Here is an 18,302-nt window from a genome sequence, read left to right as displayed (position 1 = left end):
ATCTTCGAATCTATGTGGTGAGTGAGAGGCGCTATTTTTCATTAAAAATTTTCATAAAAATAAAACATGTTGTTTATAGACAGCTTCTAACCCTGTGCTATTTATCTCTTCTGTAGATTCTCAGCGAGAATTCAACAGTAGGCCAGGAACAGGATATGTACCTGTGGAGTTTTGGAAAAAAACTGGTACGTGTCTGTCTGGTTCTAGATCACATATACGCACTAATTTGGGAGCACAAATTTGGGGGCTCCCGCCTCTCCTTCCCCAGCTTTCCCATACATCTGGACTGCCTCTCACGTTACTTTGCAGGTCAAGAATTTGGAATGACTCCCTACAGTCTGTACAAGTCCTTTGCACACCCTTCTGCACCACCCTAAGGCATTAAGTAACCAACTTTTCCTTCCCTGTTTATATGCCTTATTTCTGAACATATAGCTCAGTTCATTTCTGCCTGTTTTCACTCAAATCTACACACACTATGTCCACGCACTACCACATTTCGTTCATTCTGGTCTTGGAACAGCCCCCTGCTTTTCCTTTCACCTCCATTGTCCCTAACTTTGTCAAGACTGTTCTTGGTGGGCCTTATTTTCTAGAAGACTAGAGGAGGGTAGGTCTGCCTATTGTGATAAGATGGGGCGGTTAACACCATGTCCCTAATCCTGCCCTTGTCCAGATATGAGCCTTCCTCTCCTTTTTTTTAAATTAATTAATTAGTTAATTAATGTGAGTGTAGAAGGGGCAGAGAGGGGGAGAGAGAATCTTAAGCTCCATGCTCAGTGTGGAGCCCAACATGGGGCTCGATCCCACAACCCTAGGATCATTACTTGAGCCAAAAGCAAGAGTCGGATGCTCAACCGAGCCACCCAGGTGCCCCGAGCCGCCTTTTCCTTCTAGCCTCCCTTTTCCAGTACCATTTTTTTAATTGAGGATTTTCTTTTTATGTTTATTTATTTTTGAGAGAGAGAGGGGGAGACACAGAATCTGAAGCAGTCTCCAGGCTCTGACCTCTCAGCCCAGAGTCTGACGCAGTGCACGAACCCACAAAATGCGAGATCACAAACTGAGCCAATGTCAGACGCTTAACCTACTAAGCCATCCAGGTGCCCCAGATAAAATTTACTTCTACAAAAGTTAATACCTGACCTTCACAAGACTCTTCTAGAAGCATCAAGACCGTAATAAACAAACAGACAAAAGATAGGAACAAATTGTGGAAAATAAGAATAGACATACTATAGATTATTGTTCTTACTGGCAATCAGGAAGGTACAAGATGGGGGCACCTGGGTGGCAAGGTCGGTTGAGTGTTCGGCTCTTGATTTTGGCTCAGGTCGTGATCCCAGGGTGTCATGGAATCAAGCCCTCCACATCAGGCTCCATGTTGAATGTGGAACCTGCCTAAGATTCTCTTTTCCTCTGCCCCTCTCCCTTGCTTGCACTTTAAAGATTTTATTTGTAAGTATGGGGCTTGAATTCACAACCCTGAGATCAAGAGTTGCATGCTCTACTGCCTGAGCCAGGCACCCCAGTGCATGCAGATTCTTAAAATCATTCCTGTTTCGTGCTTTTGAATTCTTCCTTTCAAAAGCATGTTATCAAAATTTATTTTGCCATTAAAAATAATTTGCAAAACTACCTAGGAACTTGGAAAATCTTTGCAGTTGGAAACAGGGAAATGTATATCATCAAGAAGTAGGATAGAATTATGGGAAATGAAGAGAGTAGTTGTTAAGGTAGAAAGATTACCATGTACAAGATCTCGATAACTAGTGATTTCCTGCCTGCGAGATAACGTTGGGTTAACTATGGTTAAGAGCCAAAATTTGGTGTTGAACCAGCTAGATTTGAGTTCTTCTGCTGTGGTGTCATCTGTGACCTTAGATGACTTTAGCAAGGTAGTTATTCAAACACTGACTCTTATTGATTGTCCTTAACCTGAAAGGAAAAAAGGTACTTCAGGGCATTATTATGTTGGCTTAAGACACCTATATCTGGTAACTAAGAAGAGGCTTATGATGGGTAGCTGTGGTGGGCCACAGTGGACCTGTCTGGATACCAGGAGTAAAGGAAGCACAGAGGTCAGTGTCAAGTCAGTTCAGCATTGTCCCTTGTCCTTTGCAGTAAAAATGTCTTTTTTTTCTTTTTTTTTTTTTAACATTTATTTATTTTGAGACAGAGAGAGAAAAAGAGAGAAAGCACGCACGAGTGGGGGAGGGGCAGAGAGCGAAAAGGAGAGGGAGACACAGAAACCAAAGCAGGTTCCAGGCTCTGAGCTGTCAGCACAGAGCCCAACACAGGGCTCACACTCACAGACCGTGAGATCATGACCTGAGCCGAAGTCAGACGCTTAACCTACTGATCCACCCAGGCGTCCCAGGTTTTTTTCTTAAGGCTAGAGTGATAAGATCGAAGCCTACGATGGCAGCCTAGAACATTCTTTGATTCTTTGAGCCTAGGCCATGTGAAAGAACCAAGCAGTAAAGGAGTTTCCTTAGGCTTCTGGGTTTTCCAGTTGTGTGGACTCGGGAAGGAGGTCATTCACTTGGGGAACTTAGAGATGAGGCTCAACGCGAAGAGTATGCCATTTGGAGTGTCCGTTCTGTGGAGACCAAGCAGGATGGCAGTGATGGGAAGAAGTGATCAGGAACCAAGTGAGGCGATGGTGACTGGACCGGGCTTTGGAAACCCAGGCTCCTGGCGTGCCCATATCTGTATCTTCAGCCTGCGCTTCTCTGCCAAGTTCAGTCTTCTGACCCTAACTGCCTCCTGGACATTTGTGTCTGGACGTCCCAGAGCACTTCAGTCTTCTCACCAGCCTCCACCTGGCATTTTGCTTACTCTCCGTTGCATTTCATAGCACTAGCGTTCTCCACCTTCAGCTTCACCTCCAGACCCATAGCTGCCACCTGCCTCATTCTGCCCCATCCCTTCCTCTGTGCCACTTGCTCCCGCCTAAATTCAGTCTCTTCTGTCAGCTGTGTCTACTGCCCCAGCCTCTCCCCAGGCTGTCTCTGCCTCCAGTCTTTTCTCTTTGCATAGAACCCTTCAGGAGTTCAAGTTTTCTTTAGAAAAAGGGCCAAAGTCCTTAGCATAGGATGTGAGACTTGTCCAAAAATTCATTTCCACTTACCATCTCAACCAGGACACGTTTTCTTGATCCTCCCCTGCCACTTGTAGAGCTGACCACTTTTCTACTTGATCACAGTTAGGAGAATATGGAGTCCATCTTAGTCCTCTAGGTATCCCCAACCCATGGCACAGTGCCTACTTCCATCTACACACCCAACAAATGAATACACGAACAGGCAAGTGAGCGTAAGAATAAAAGTGAAAGAGTATGTCGTATGTTACGCCCTCTGTAATTTTGGAAAAGTCCTCTCGTTTCAGCTCTGTCTCTTCTTGCAAGCGATAGGGAGTGGGAGGGGAAAGATTTCTCGGCCAGTTAATTTTACTGTCACTTTCTTCTAGAAGAAGCTGTGAATAAGGTGAAAATTCAGGCCATGTCAGAAGTACAGAAAGCCGTTGCTGAGGCAGAGCAAAAAGCCTTTGAAGTGATTGCAACAGAGAGAGCTCGGATGGAGCAAACCATAGCGGACGTCAAACGGCAGGCTGCAGAGGACGCCTTCCTCGTCATAAATGAGCAAGAAGAGTCAACAGAGGTCAGAGTTCTGCTAGCCCTGGGGACTGGGGACTGGGGCTGGGGCAGCTGCAGTGACCAAGCTCACGGTTTTCTCAAGTGCTAGGCAGCAAGACACAACAGTGCTCTTGAACTAGACGAGTGTAATTTTTATCTAGTACCAGAAGAATTTTCTTTCTTAATTATTATATTCTTAAACGAATCGGCTCATTTTGTCAGTTTAAATGTTGAAAACTCAGCCTAAAGACAGAGTTTGTGGAATTGCATGATTATGGTGACTACCATTGACTAGTGGGCTCACCGTGTGCCAGAGACACAGAGTTAAGCATGTATGTTGCCTTTTTAATCCTCACTATGACCCTGTAAGGTAGGTATTGTTGGGTTCCGATTTTCCCAAAAGGAAATGGGAGCTTAGGAGGATTTAACTGTCATAATCCCACAGTGCTAAAGCCAGGGTGCAGGGGTAAGGAGATGTGGGGCCCTCTAGCATTTGGTCTGTTTATGAAGAAGATAGTTCTTTTATGGATAAAGTGACAGATTGGGCAGATGTACCCACCTCTTCAAGACTCCAAGCCAGGACTCAGTGATGTTTGTGTACAGGATACTCTTGTACTGCAGTGAGGACAAAAGTAAACAAACTGGAAAGAAAAAAGCATATGACACAAACATCCTAACAGTCCTTTGGAATGTAAAGTTCTGTAACTTTCATTTCTGTCATCTTTCAGCTTTGGGATAAACTTTAAGTCCTGAAACAAACCTGTTTCTTTAAGTAGGCAGATCCATCTACCAACTGAGACATAAAGAACTGGGTGGGGTTTTGTTGTTGTTGTGTTGTTTTTTAAACTAGAGAAACAGGGGCACCTGTGTGGCTCAGTCAGTTGAGCGTCCGACTTTAGCTCAGGTCATGATCTCGCGGTCTGTGAGTTCAAGCCCCCCGTTGGGCTCTGTGCTAACAGGTCACAGCCTGGAGCCTGCTTCGGATTCTGTGTCTCCCTCTCTCTCTGCCCCTCCCCCGCTCGTGCTCTATCTCTCTCTCTCTCTCTGTCAAAAATAAACAAACATTAAAAAAATTTTTTAAACTGGAGAAACATTATTACCTCATCCCACGTAAGTGATCCCCATCAGCGTAGCAGTGCCAAGCATGGCTGTGTAAGGGTGAACGTGCCTAGGCATTACGTGGCTATCACAGACGATGTTGGAAAATTCCTTGTTGTAGCACCCTAACAAGTGCACTGAATTGTAAGAAAATGGTTCCTTTAACCCTCTTCTTGCCTTTCTCCCTGGCAGCTTTTTCTTTAGAATTGTTTTTGAGCAGGGATATCTCTGTGGTATTTACTTCTGTAGCTGTAGCTGTCTATTATCAATATCATTATCTGTTCATATTTACCTGCTTTTATATCTGTGTTTACCCTTTACTGTGTCTGCCTCCAAAAAAAGAAGTGTAACATTTTGGCTAAGAGCATGAATTCTGGATCTAGACTGCATGGTTTAAATCTCAGCTCTCCATTTATAGCATTGGGGTGTTGGGACCTGTAATTTTCAACAGTGCACAAAGAGGCCTGCAGGTGAGGCATGCACCAGCATCCATCCCAGGCAACTTTCCAAAGCAGGGGAGTGTTAGCAGGACCTAAGCTGTGTGTTAGTTTGCATCGGTCCAGATGGGCTGAATTCCCTTTATCCCATCCAGAAAATTCTACTTGAAGTCCAGTAGGCATCTCTGGGATTCTTGTTCATTCTCTCAGAAGTGGTGGGGTATAATGGAGGTTAAGAGTCCTGAGTTCTAGTCCCACTCCCCCCTCATACTGGCAGTGTACCGTACCTTAAGGACTCAGTTTCCTTCTCTGTATAGTGAGTGTTGTAGCAGCACCTGGCCTGCTGGTCTCATAGTTTTTACAAAATATAATGAGATCAAAATTGTGACTGTGCAAGTGTTTTTAAATTGTAATGCACTGTGTAGACAGAAAGGATTTTGTTATGGTGTAAAAACACAGGTATAAGCTGTGGCAGCTCCTGCTTTTACGGAACAGCTGCGTCCTCTGAGGCCAGACCCTAAGAGTCTGCTCTCAGGCACAGGGATGCAGTAAGATGTGTCCTCATCTTGGCCAAAAGACACCTTCTGTCCTCAGCCTGGATTTCCTTGCAAACCTAATGAGCTAGCTATTGACTGTAAAATGGGTAGTCGTTTCTCCTTTGGGCCAGGTTTGCAATAAGGTCAGGAAGGCCTGGGAAGGATCCCAGGGATTTTGATAAGCCCCAGGTCATTCTGGTACAGGTGGGTCCCCAGGCCACACTTAGAGTACAGGTATCCCCTGCTTTTTGAAAGTTCACGTTATGCCTTTGCTTTTACAAAAGATGTACGATAGTACCTATTTTCACTTGCCAAAAGAAGTCTGAGGAGGATTTTCACTTTTATGAGAAAAGGCAAAAAGCAAAAATAGCGTTCAGCATTTGTTACACAGTGAGCTGTTCTAGAAGCAGCACACGCCCTGAGCAGCAAGAGTGGCCCTGCCAAGCTCCTTCCTTGGGAACTACACCCTCAGCAATCCAGCTGTGAGAGCTTTGAACTGGGTTTGTGAGCATCTGTGCTTTATCTCTATTTTGTGCATCCATTAGCAAGATGTGTCCTAAGGAAAAGCCTAAGAGAAGTTATTTTTTGGGTCTGGAAATTTTTCCATGTAAATTAATGCTAATTGCTTTTCCACTTTCCACCATTTCAGCTTACAGAAGGTTTCAGAGGAAGGCTCCACTTCCAGATAGCAGGGGAACCCGTAATAATGGCATAGACTGATCTTTGCTTAACAAAGGAAATTCTGCAGTCCCCTTTCTGACTTGGCCAGTAACTCACAAGGTTTATAATCTCTCCCCACTCGCTACAAAGGACTGTTTGCCACATGTGTCCCTCCAGCATTGAGGAGTGCCGACCTGAAGGGCAACTACACGTACAATAATACAGTTTTACCTTATATCTTGGCAAAAAGCCTCATGATTGTCAGGGGGGAGAAGCCACAGGAAAAGGGAACCTACAGTATCCTTTTTACTGTAGCTGCTCTGGCACTAACCACCTTGCTCTTGCATTCTCTGATCCTGCCTCTGTGGGGGCCAGTTACCTTGTTTTATTGTATCCCATAAATTCAGAAATAATCTATTTTAAATATATAAGGGCAGCCAAGATGATAAACTAGTGGTTTAATACTCTTTCCCCATTTCAGGAGCGCCTGGTGGCTCAGTTGGTTAAGTGATTTCCGCTCAGGTCATGATCTCACCGTTCATGAGTTTGAATCCCGCATCGGGCTCTGTGCTGACAGCTCAGCTGGAGCCTGCTTTGAATTGTGTCTCTCACTCAAAAATAAACATTAATTTTTTTTTTTTTTTTTTAATATTCTTTCCCGGTTTGAGATGCTCTTGCAGGCTTGGACAGAACTAGTAGAGGCTCTCCCATTCGGCTGGGGCCGACTCATTGGCCTGTGTTTCCACAGCAGCCCCACGTGGGCAATAACCGATTTCTTCCCCACAAGTGATAATGTTCTGCCACGGCATCACTTAGGGCCAGCCTACCGGGCTCAAAAGGATGAAATTCTCCGGAACTGTAGTTTGCTTGAGGTTCTGTAAATGTAACCTGGGAAAGCCATCGGTCACCTATTCTGGTCCTCTGTTGTTGGTGCTGGGCAAGTTTGGGCCGTCCCGAGTGTATTTCCTGACCAGCCAGTTGTGTTTGAAGGGAGTCAGCAATCCTTTGTAAGCTCTTCAGAACTAAGCTTGTACATTGAGTCTGGCTGAGCCAGGAGGTCCAGGTTCCAGGCTTGACACAGACACGTGATCACTTCATAGCCTTAGGCACTTCCCTGCCTGCTGGCTCTCTGTGTCCCATCTGCACAGTGCAAAAGGTGGGCTAGGTGGCACCACGCACGTGTCTGTTGTTTAATACTTGAGCAAGTGTCAGATTTCACTGGGGATAGTGTCTTTCTTCCCTGAGGAGACTACAAAGTGGTCAGGCCCGGCCTCCGGCCTCTGCCATTCTGGAGAACCTGTGGAGGGGTAGGGGGGTGCCGGCCAGCTGGTGCTCAAGTCCTTTGTGACACTTGACAAAGCCTTGCCTGCTCGTGGTAGTTTCATCTGGCCAGTGCCAGAGGATTTTTCTCTTGTAGGTGGGTCCTGACGGCGTCAGGGGCAGGCTCACTGGTGGGGTCCTCATGGGAGACTAAGGGAAGAGAGAGTTCCAAGGGGCAGGGGCCAGGAGTCGCACTGGTGTCAGCTTTCTTCATGACGCTGCTTTGCCTTAGCTGACTGGGGGAAGCCCAACACTGTCTGTTCAACAACTGTTCGGCACCTTTCACGACTGCTCTTTATAGCACTAACCAGGTCTCAGCGTGGCTCATCCCTTCTGGCAGAATTAGTGCTCTCTTGGTTGGTGTTCTCCCTTCCTCACCCCTACCCCCATGCATCTCTGCTAAGCCCCAGCAATACCTGCCCCTTCTCCGGCAAGTGGAAGGAGTGGCAAGGAACCTTCTGGGCCGCTGAGTTCTGAGGAGTTGTAGGGCTCCCTTAAACGAGCCAGAAGCAGTCCTGTGACTCCCAGCCCACCCCTGACACGACAGATCCCTGACGGAGAACAGGCACAGAGGAAGTAGCACAACTACCCACTCTTACACGCCCATCCTGGTCCCCTGACAGGGGACTTTTCTTGAAAGGATTAGGTGGTGGTGGTGGAAACACCCAAGATCATTCCTCTGTTGGGAGGGGCAAGAGAAGAAACATTACCTAAACACACGTCTGCATGCGTGGTATCGGGGACCCCAGGACAGAGTTTGGTTTGGTCGCTGAGGATTAAATGGGACTCAGAACAATGAGTAGGTACCTTTGGTGGGCGGTGTGAGACCTCCCACCTGCCCTCCCCTGGCACCCTTCGTCTTGCTGTCCCTCCGGCCTGTGGTAGGTGGTTTTCCTCACAGATGAAGGAGATTCCGAGAGGAGTGTGTGTTTCCCACGCACGAGCAAACCGCAGTAGAGGCGGGACAAGCACAGGTACACGTAGCTCCAAATGCCGCGCTCTCCCCATGTAGCACAGGTGACAAGTGATGATAAGCCTGCCCCGCGAGATCCAAGCAACTAACCCGTGCCCGTGTCTTGCAGAACTGCTGGAACTGTGGCCGCAAGGCCAGCGAGACCTGCAGCGGCTGCAACATCGCACGATACTGCGGCTCTTTCTGCCAGCACAAGGACTGGGAGCGGCACCACCGCCTCTGTGGCCAGAACCTGCACGGCCAGAGTCCCCACAGCCAGAGCCGGCCACTGCTTCCTGGAGGGAGGGGCTCCTCGGCCAGGTCCACCGACTGCAGCGTGCCGAGCCCGGCTCTGGACAAGACCTCGGCCACCACCTCACGCTCCTCAACACCTGCCTCTGTGACAGCCATCGACACCAACGGACTCTGAGCCCCAGACTCACTTCCCTCTGATGACCTCACAGCACGGCAAACCATGGCACAGAGGGCCCGGCTGTTTGAACCAGTGCAGTTAGCTGTTGGGTCATCAGCACGGAGTGAAGTGGAGGCAGGAAGAGTGCAAGGCCAGCCAACACTGCTCCACAGCCCCTCCGGACACTGGCCCCAGTTTCCTGTCTGTGTCCTTGGGGGAGCTAGTGTGCCACTCTCTCTGCACACAGGCAGCTAGCCAGAGCCGCTCCTCCTTTCTTGGCTTCCAGGTTTGTTCCCGTTCCAGCTGAAACTGGCGTGGCCGTCCCCTTCTCAGTATAGACCACCAGCTCCCCTCCCTGCCTCTCCAGGCAGCAGACCCGTCAGAGGTGCCCGGCCGGGCTGGAGGGGGCTCGCCCCACACACTGCCGCCTACTCCACCGTCCTCCTGCGGCAGAGGCCTGGAAGCTGACAGCAGGCCGTGGAGGAGATTCCCTCCGATGGGGGTGGCCCCTCTTGCCCTGGAACAGCTCCTTTAGCCCCATTTCCACCCTCAGCAGATGCCACTGACTAGCCCCCGCCCCCGGACATGGGCAGGCAGAAGCAGCACTCAGGACCCTCTCTTCGACCCTGCTGTTCAGACTTGTTAAGAGTATCAGAAATCACAGGAAATAAGTTACCATTTCACTAAAAGCACCCGTAATAATGAAAAACAAATAAAACTTCCTCCAAGCATCACAGATCATTTTGGACAAGATTTTCCAACCTGGCTTGCTACTTTAGTTTGGGACCCATTTTTTTCTCTCTTACCTGATTTTGCTTATGCAGAAATAGTTTCCAGCGCATGGATTGGTCTGAGGGAGAAAGACTCAACTGTGGATAGTCTGTTCTCTCTGAGCATGTTGGCCAAACTAGTATCGTCAAAACATTGAATGGATTATCTATTGGAAATGCAGAACCTTTTGTCACCGCTTGGCTGTTTGCACAGTCGTCTTGTTCTGTGTCCCTTTTATCTCAGACCGCGCACGTCCAGATCACTGTGTGGATCTTCTCGTGGTCTCTCTTTGGCCCCTGTTAAGCTATGGTTGTCCCATAGGATGTGATGTGTTGTGGCTAGGACCTGCCTCAGCAGTCAAGGCCTGCTCACATCTCAGCAGCCTTCCTGGACCTGAAAGAATTCTTCAAACCTCGTCCATAGTACATATGATGTCAGTTTATTATCAGGCATACAGTCTCGGTTTCCTTTATGGTATCTGTTTGATACCTTCCCTCTCTGAGCTAAGAAAAGTTCTGTGAAATGTGACAACCATTTTGAGAGAGGCTCACCAATTTTCCTTCCCATCATCAGGAAGTTTTCTAGATTCTTACCTGGCTCTCCAAAGGTGACATCACCTATACCTCTTTTAAAATATCAGGAACTGCCACACACATTCTTCCCTGCCATTTGTGTTTTGTTGGGAGCACAAGGACCCTGACTCTCCCACTCTCCCCCTCCAAGCCTCCAGCACCCTCTTGCCCCAAGGAATCTGTTGGGGTGAGTTGGTTGGGCCTGCTCCTGGCCCGTGAAAGCCCAGCTTTAGATGGCTACCTTCTGTGCGCTGACCAGAGGGAAATAAAAGCTCTGTCTCATCAAGGAAAAGGGATTAGCGTAGTAGCGTTGTCCTCACATACAGGGGTATCTTACTGCGAGAACTTCTAAGTCCCTAATTTACCTAAAGATTCTGTATCATGCAAAGGAACTCAGTACCAGGCACCTTTAAAATACCTGGATTTCCAGTGCATAAAGTAAAGTAAGATCTTCCCAGAGAATGAATAACAGAATAATGTTATCCATTAAACTGGAATTCCTTAAACTGCAGCTGTTGGTGGGGCATCGGGACCAACAGGAATGAAATTAGTACTCCGGGAAGGACTTGCCTACATTTACTTGAGACATGGGGTATCCCATGAGGAAGTCATAGAGCCTATGAATCAGAGCAAGAGAGTATCCCATGGTACCCGTTGGGTCTGTCCCCAGGTCACTGCCTTTTCATTGACAAGATGTACACCTGGACAGGTTCTTTAAATCTTCAGTTGGCCACAGGACCAGCCAGGGTAGCCCAGGTTTTTCCTGGTTGGAATAAAGAGCCAAAAGCAGGGCCCACCGTCCATTTCTGTAGCTATGGTTTTAGTTTAGTGTGCGGGTCTTAGGTGGCTGTCGTGGGCTGTGGTTCTACTGACAGCTGTGTTGGCAGAGTTACTGTGGTGCTGTTCTAGACCGCTTTGCTCACCCGCTGCCCAGAGGCCAAGCTGAAAACCTGGGTAGTATTCCACGCTGTAGTTCAGTTCTCAGACCTTTTGCTGTTCATTTTGGTCACTTTCACATCTAGGTTGGTAGGGCATCTGTCCAAGACTTCCTGTTTAGGTGTAAAGAATCCCTTTCCTCAGCTCCCTCCTCTGAAATTCTGCTGTCTGGTTGGGAGAAGGAGGGGCACTGCCTTGGGGTGGGCAGGGAGGGGGTGGAAGGGGCAAGGGTGACTGAGTCCAGCTTCCCTACTTGGTCTCCAGTGTCTGCTCACCATCCCAGCCACCAGGTTTGGAGTACAAGTTCAGGCTTCCCGCTTTCATCTAGTTAGGCTTAAAATAACTTGATACAGTCAAGCTACTTAGAGGACCAATCTTCATAGTTAATATTTGGGGGGAGAGAGAAAAGACAGAGGGGATGGGAGTGGTGGTACTGGAGGTGTCGGGGCGGTCCCGGGCTCTTCAATATTATCGTAGAAATGAAAAGCAAATGTGACATGTGCCTGCCCACCCATCAGAGCACACCTGGAGGATGAGGCCAGTGTTCAGCATCGCCCACTGAGGGACACTGAGAAGTGACGGGACTTCACTGTCCTCTGCTTGCGAGAAGTGGTTGCAGGAACCAGGGAAGGCCAGGGTGGCCAAACTGGGAGCCCCCTTTAAATGTTCGGAGGGATGATTGAGGGCTGAATCTTCACACCCACCCTCAGTCGCCCTTTGGGTCCCCACCACCTGCACCATGTCTGACTCCGCCCAGTGGTGAAAATGGACTCAAGAAGAAGTTGGCTAATTCCACCTGCTCAGGAGTAGGCAGCCTACCCTAGGAATTGTGAGCGTGAATGGGACTTCCGCTTTGCAGGGTCCCTGCAGCTCCAGGGTGGGCCTCTAGCACATGTGCTCAGGCACAGGCATGTGACCCTGAGGTCACAGAGCGAGTGGATCTTGGACAGTGCTGAGTCCTACATGTCTCAGCGAATCGAAGTCTGGAAACCAGACGCATCTACCCAGCACAGATCGGTGTCATGTTGGCTGCAGTGTGGACATCCTTTGCCCATCTGGGCCTGCTAGTCCACCAGGAACTCCTCACTTCTTGGGGTCAACATGAACATCTTCAGCTTCTAGACAGAAAATCTACACTTTACTCTCTATGGCCTTGTTCCAAAGTCAGATTGATCCCCAGGGCTGTCACCTGCTTGAAAGGGTGTAGACCTTATTCTGGATAGTTCCAGAAGCTATCTCAGCAAGTGGAGTTGGAGGTTCAGCAACACTATTGGAATTGTGTGGTAGTGAGTTCTTCAGAACGAAATAATGACCAGGTAGCCATTTGTCCTGGAAACTGTAGAAGGGATTGTGGATTGAATGAATCATTTAGAACACATCTTCGAAGCTTTCTTCAGAACTGGTGTCAGAACCAGGTCAGTAGACCAAGCCACCTTAGGTTCTTTTGTTTTGTTTTGTTTTGTTGTTTTGTTTTGTTTTAAAGCTATTTACAGAGAACTGGGTGGTGGCATGTTTGAACCAAATGTAAGAAAAGCCACAGGGACCTGGACTGTTCCAGCATGGGCCAGCCGGCCAGGTGTCCGGGAGGAGTCTTGTCTGGGTTGGGGAGGGGGAGCTGGGCGAGCTCTGAATAGGGCCTTTCTGGCTCTCTAAGTGTCTAGTTCTTATGAAACCAAAACATTGACTACCTGCCTCTTTGCCCACATGCATTGACACGCTCATTTCCAAAGATGATGGTGCAGGTGACTTTTTCCATCGTGAGCCAGGAGAAGGTTGGGAGACCTGAGGGTGGACCTTGCATCCCCCTTCCGCTCCACAGCCCCAGAAATGGCACTTCCCTGCAGACCCCATCCGGTCAGGCCCACAGCTGCCCAGTGTACACGCGTCGATGCTTATACCAAATAGGGCATGTGCGGCTGTGGCTGGCGGAGGCAGCCCCGTCCCTGCATTGGAGTTGGCGGAGAGAAGCATAGGTGAATGATTGAAAGTGCTATTTGGCTCAGCGGCCTTTTGTCTACTTTCACGGCTTTCCAAGTTCCTGATGAGGCTACAAAAGCTCCATCCATAAAAGAAAGCCAATAATGTAAATAAAAAAGTATGCCTCCGAGCGTGGATTTTAAAGGGGGATGATGAATGTGAAACCACCCACAGGATGCGGTAGTCTGGTTTTTCTGTGCTTTGTCATTTTACTCTGATAGCGATTTTTGTTACTTAACTCTGTGCATAACTTATTTAATGTACTGTATAAATGAACCAAAACTGTTAAATATGTATTTAGTTTGTTCTACTTAAAGTAGTCAATAAAAAGGCTATATTCCTTTTCTGACTCGGGCTGGAAGGGGACTGGGAGGGCAGGTGGTATATCCACCGGAAGACATCCTTCCCGCAGGCTTCCACAGACGCTCCCCCCTTTTGTGGGGCGGGGGTCTCCAGTGGTTCCGCGGTGGCCTAAAGAGCACCCCAGGGAGTGAAAGCCAGAGGTACTGCTGAGGAGATGGTTCCAGCTGCTACACCTCTGGGCGGCCAGCAAAGGGGCCCGGCCCCGGGCCCAGCCAGGCTGGCTGCTGGCTCTGGGCCCCCAGCAAGGGGCAGCGACAGCTTACAGACACTCCTGGTTCTTCACTGGGGAGTGAGCTTTTGGGACAGAAAGTGAAAAATCGGGGAGTGGCCTCGGAGCTACTTTTTTCTAACAGTTCTCACGTAGTTCCTTAGAAAGTTTTCACATACCAGGACTTGTGAATATTCATTCCTGTTCTTACACGGATGTTAAATCACGTGAGTTCACGGTTTCCTTCATGCTCACTTGCTCAGTGGTTGTAGGATTTAATTGGGGTTATACTTTCATGGACTCTTCACCTCCTGTCAGGTAATTGGATCGCCTTCAAGGTTTCCCTGTCCAACATACTGAAGTGAACATCTTCCTCTGCCTGCTTTATTTCTTTGGGATAATTTTCCAAAGTGGGAGTTCTAAAACTGACCATTTCTTGCATCCATGGAGAATACGTTCCGACTGCTTTCCTGAAAGGCCACCAGCTTGTGGTGCCCCCAAGCAGGCCGTGTGTAATACTTTCCACGGCTCTGAGGTGGTCTAACCAGCCGTGACATGACCCAGATTGGTGCAGGCACACCTGTATGTATGGAGTCTTAGGCTGTCCGTCCAGTTTCCTGGCTAGTGACCCAAGGCCTCACTTCCCAGGGCCCTGGCCCCATCCTCCCTCCTGTGGCCCGAATACCCATCTCTGGCCTCTGCCCTAGACCTACTTCGAAGCGGCCTTGCCCGAAGAGACTTGTTGACACCAGCAGCCTCACAGGCCCTCAAAAAGCAAAGGGAGTGATCTTGGGGTAGGGGAAAGGGCCGGGCCGTGGCCATGGCCCCAGAAGACAAGGTGGCGGCCTTGCTGTGTGATCTTTCATGCAGATGGTGCCAACTGCCAGTCTCTTGGCAGCTGCCCAGCGCTGCAATCCGACACCTAGAACAATAACAGGATCTCAGCCTTGTGACTGCCAGCTTCGCACAAAAGCACATTTGGTAGACAAGTCAGCAATCCACAGCCTGCCTTAGCTCTGAAAAAGAGACCCTCGGGACTCCAGTGATAGTACAGTAAAATAACTATTGGCTATAGAAATAGTCTAAGAAATTGCCGTTATCATAAAAAAAAAAAAAAACCCAGATGCTGGATAAATTGCAATGAATGGACTTTTAGCTGCATTGCTGAGGTCACAGATGAGGAAGTCTAGGGAATCCCCAAGGGCCAGGACAAAAAATTAGAAGAGTACAGCAAACCAAAACCACAGAGGTAGTTGAACACAAAAGAGGAAACCTGTACTGCCTTGGGTCAGGAGAAATTTCAAGAAGGTGGAGTCTGAGAGGTTAATTGCCTCTAGGGGCAGTGTGAAGCTCTGAAGGGCTTTGAGCCTCTACAAAATGCAGAAAGCAGATCTGGGGCCAATCTGTCCACCCAGGTCACTCTGGCTTTGACCTCAGTGAAAAGGCAAGCAGGGAAAAATCTGCAAAGGGAACTATGCAGAACTCTCTGCCCATCTGAAGGATGAGAATCTAGAGACTCCTCATGTCTGCTCTCTCCTGGGGCTGAGGTTCAGATTTTCATACTCCTGAGGCCAAAGCACTCCTGGGCTGAGGAATTAAGATAATTCTAAGCTTGCAGGTATCTCCTGGTGTCTGACAGAAGCAAAAATGAAAATCCTCTAGAGAAAAAAACAATATCAAAAATATAAATCATAATATAGCAACCAATTATAAAGTGTCCAAAAAAATTACTAAACATCTGAGGAAATGAGCCACTATGAGCAAGAGTCAGCAAGAAGAGTAAACAATTGATTTAGACCCCAGGAACTTCAGATAGTACCAGATACAGAATGTAACTATGAAATCTCTAAAGATGGTGCTGGAAAAAAGTGAGCACAAACTAAGAGACTAAATAACAGGCAGATGTGAAAATCAAATTCTGGAGAGGACCACTCTGCAGAGTAAATACCCTGCACTACCGGACAGCATAGTAGATGAATCTGAAAGCGGGTGAAGCATACACAAGGAGATGGAAAACAGGAAAAAGTTGTTCCTTCCGGAACGTGTCGAGTGGGGAGCCCTTTCAAATTTTACCAAGCGTGGAGTCAAGGAGCCTACTGACTTGTTCCTCAGCATGAAAAGGGAAATAATTGGCCTGAGATGATTCGACCTCAGTATGAGCAAATTGCATCGATCTGAACTCCTCTTGCCTGTCAGTGCTGGTTTCTTACTGCTGGGTTTTTAGGGTCCCGAGTTGGGTTTATCCTCTCCTCAGCTGTCCTCCCTCCCAAGAGGGTTGCGGGGAACCTACAACAAACCACCCACCGACCCCTCCCCCATTCCCCAAGAGAGCTTCACTGTCTTGGTGCTGGGCGCCCTCTTGTGGAAAGAGCCTGACTTGCTCCCTCCGTTGCCTCGAGCCCGCAAGCCAGATTCCTCTCCGGTGCGCACCCCAGCAACTTTTCCTTTCTCCTTTGCAACCTTTTCTGCCTTTCCGCCCCATGAGTTCGGCTAACATTATCTGGGTGCCTCCTAGGGAGTTTCGGAAGTGAGTAAATCAACCCCACCACCACCTACCTTCGGATGGCTGGGCCCTGAATAGCCCGCACCAGGTCAACCCTCCACCTTGCGCTGTGCTCCCATGGCTCTTCCTTGCTGCCCCATCTGCCATCCTGCAACCCCAAGCCTTGGCCTCCTTCCTTCCTTCCTTTGTTCTAGCTGCCACTGTCCTCTAGCCATGCGCTGGCTTCCATTGCTAAAGGATGCCTGGGATCTCCCTCAGCCTTGTTCGTGCTTGACAGCAAGCAGCTACTGGTGCCAGGGAGTAAGTCCGGCTATGACTTGGAGCAAAGTGTTTGCTAGCTGAGCTTTCTTCTTTCTCTTTAAATTGGGCATGCTAATGATGCCCACACCATTGAGTTGCTGTGAGGTGAAATGTGATGATATGGGAGTTGTCCCAGCACAGGGCCTGGTGCCCAGGACCCTCAGTAAACAGAGGCTGCTCTCATAGCCTGCTTCTCCCTCTGCCACTATGTGATTTCCTTGAGAGGATCCATCTTTGCCCCAGTATCCTGCCTGGAGCATGGTGTCATACATATGTACTTGTTTTGAGAATAACTTCCTGGGGGCGCCTGGCTGCCTCAGTTGGTAGAGCATGCGATTCTTGATCTCAGGGTAGTGAGTCCAAGCCCCATGTTGGGTGTAGAGCTTTGGAAAAGTGTGTGTGTGTGTGTGTGTGTGTGTGTATCCGTGTGTGTCTTCCTGAAGGCCCACCTAATTCTCAGGTCCTTTGTTTTGACGCATCAGAGGCTGTGTTAAGGGGACTTGGTGTGTTTCCCTCTGAGAGCTGGAGAGCAATGACAGCCATTTAGACTGTTGCTGTCTCTCCCACACCTGGCCTGGCACTGGCCCAGTCGCCAGGACAGGTTTGAATGTGTACAGGTGAGTCACTGGCACAGGTGGGAGAGGTGAGGAGGCAGGTGCAGGCAGTGGGTGAAAGGGTGGGGATGGCAGCTGGTGGAAGGACCCCAGGAGCTCTCCCAGCTTCAGTACTCTGCCTGCCCTTGACCTGGGTGCTGTCACCAGCTCGGGGCATTTCACCATCCCCAGCACCTGCCACAAAGCAGGTGCCCAGTGGCCGCTGAAATGAGATGAAGAGCCACCAAGAGCAGGGCATTGAGGGCAAGGGCTGGAAAGGTGACCCAGACCTGATGGCTTTGACCTGCTACTTAAAGGCTAAGGCGGCGTTTCTGTGGTGGACAGGGGCAGGGGTGTGGGGGAGGCCAAGAGGGAGTGACAGGTCACAAATAGCCCAGCTCAGCTTGTGTGTGATTTAGGGAGAGGAGGCTCCACAGAGTGGGAGAGGGGGCTGATTGCTAAGGGTCTTGAATGCCAATTCAAGTAACCAAACTTGATCTTGATGCTGAAGCCAGTGTGGTGCCATTGAAGGGTCTTAGCCACAGGGGTGTGGTCCCCACGTCAATGTTTTGAAAGCCCTTTGTTTCTTATGGAATGGATTTGGGGCGGGGGTGGGGGAGATGCAGATGGGAAGCCCAGTGAAGAGGCTGCCACAGTCTTCTAGGCCAGAGGTGATGGTGGACACGAGCTGGGGGTTAGGGTGACTACCGGATGGAGATGAAGGTGGGCTCTCAAGAGGTAAGTAAACACGACGTAAAGGCTTGGCAACCTCCGCTGTGTTCCTGCAGGCTGCCGAGAACTTTGTTCTCCCTGTAAGCTCTAACTCCAGTGTCGGGTCTACAGTCCAGCCCCCACAGCCACCGGACATTCCTGACGGCTTCCAGGCTGCCCTGTTACCTGCAGGCCATCGTGCAAATTCCCTCTGGTCGGGCCCCCTGCCTCACCTCCAATCCCTTACACTCCATGGCTCCACCTCTGCTCCCTTTGTGTGCCACGTTCTCCCTCCCCAACCACCCCTGTCAGAGAC

General features: G+C 49.2%; 1 protein-coding gene across 5 annotated transcripts in view; it reads left to right on the top strand.

Annotated features, from left to right (window-relative positions):
• CBFA2T2 (CBFA2/RUNX1 partner transcriptional co-repressor 2) overlaps positions 1 to 13,657 on the top strand; it is a 136,248-nt gene extending 122,591 nt beyond the window's left edge. For 3 of the 5 annotated variants that reach the window (XM_053200058.1, XM_053200062.1, XM_053200061.1), the window contains 3 exons: positions 117 to 185; positions 3,472 to 3,662; positions 8,771 to 13,657. In XM_053200058.1, coding sequence (XP_053056033.1) covers positions 117 to 185; positions 3,472 to 3,662; positions 8,771 to 9,070 — 560 coding nt within the window. In that variant the 3' untranslated portion in view covers positions 9,071 to 13,657. The remainder of the gene's footprint in view (positions 1 to 116; positions 186 to 3,471; positions 3,663 to 8,770) is intronic. The other 2 variants (XM_053200060.1, XM_027069866.2) reach the window with 2 other exon arrangements.
• Positions 13,658 to 18,302: the final 4,645 nt, after the last annotated feature.

This window comes from Acinonyx jubatus, chromosome A3 (genome assembly GCF_027475565.1).
Source record: "Acinonyx jubatus isolate Ajub_Pintada_27869175 chromosome A3, VMU_Ajub_asm_v1.0, whole genome shotgun sequence".
Taxonomy (NCBI): domain Eukaryota; kingdom Metazoa; phylum Chordata; class Mammalia; order Carnivora; family Felidae; genus Acinonyx; species Acinonyx jubatus.
The sequence above is the reverse complement of the archived record's forward strand: the minus strand, read 5'-3'. Positions and strand labels throughout refer to the sequence as shown.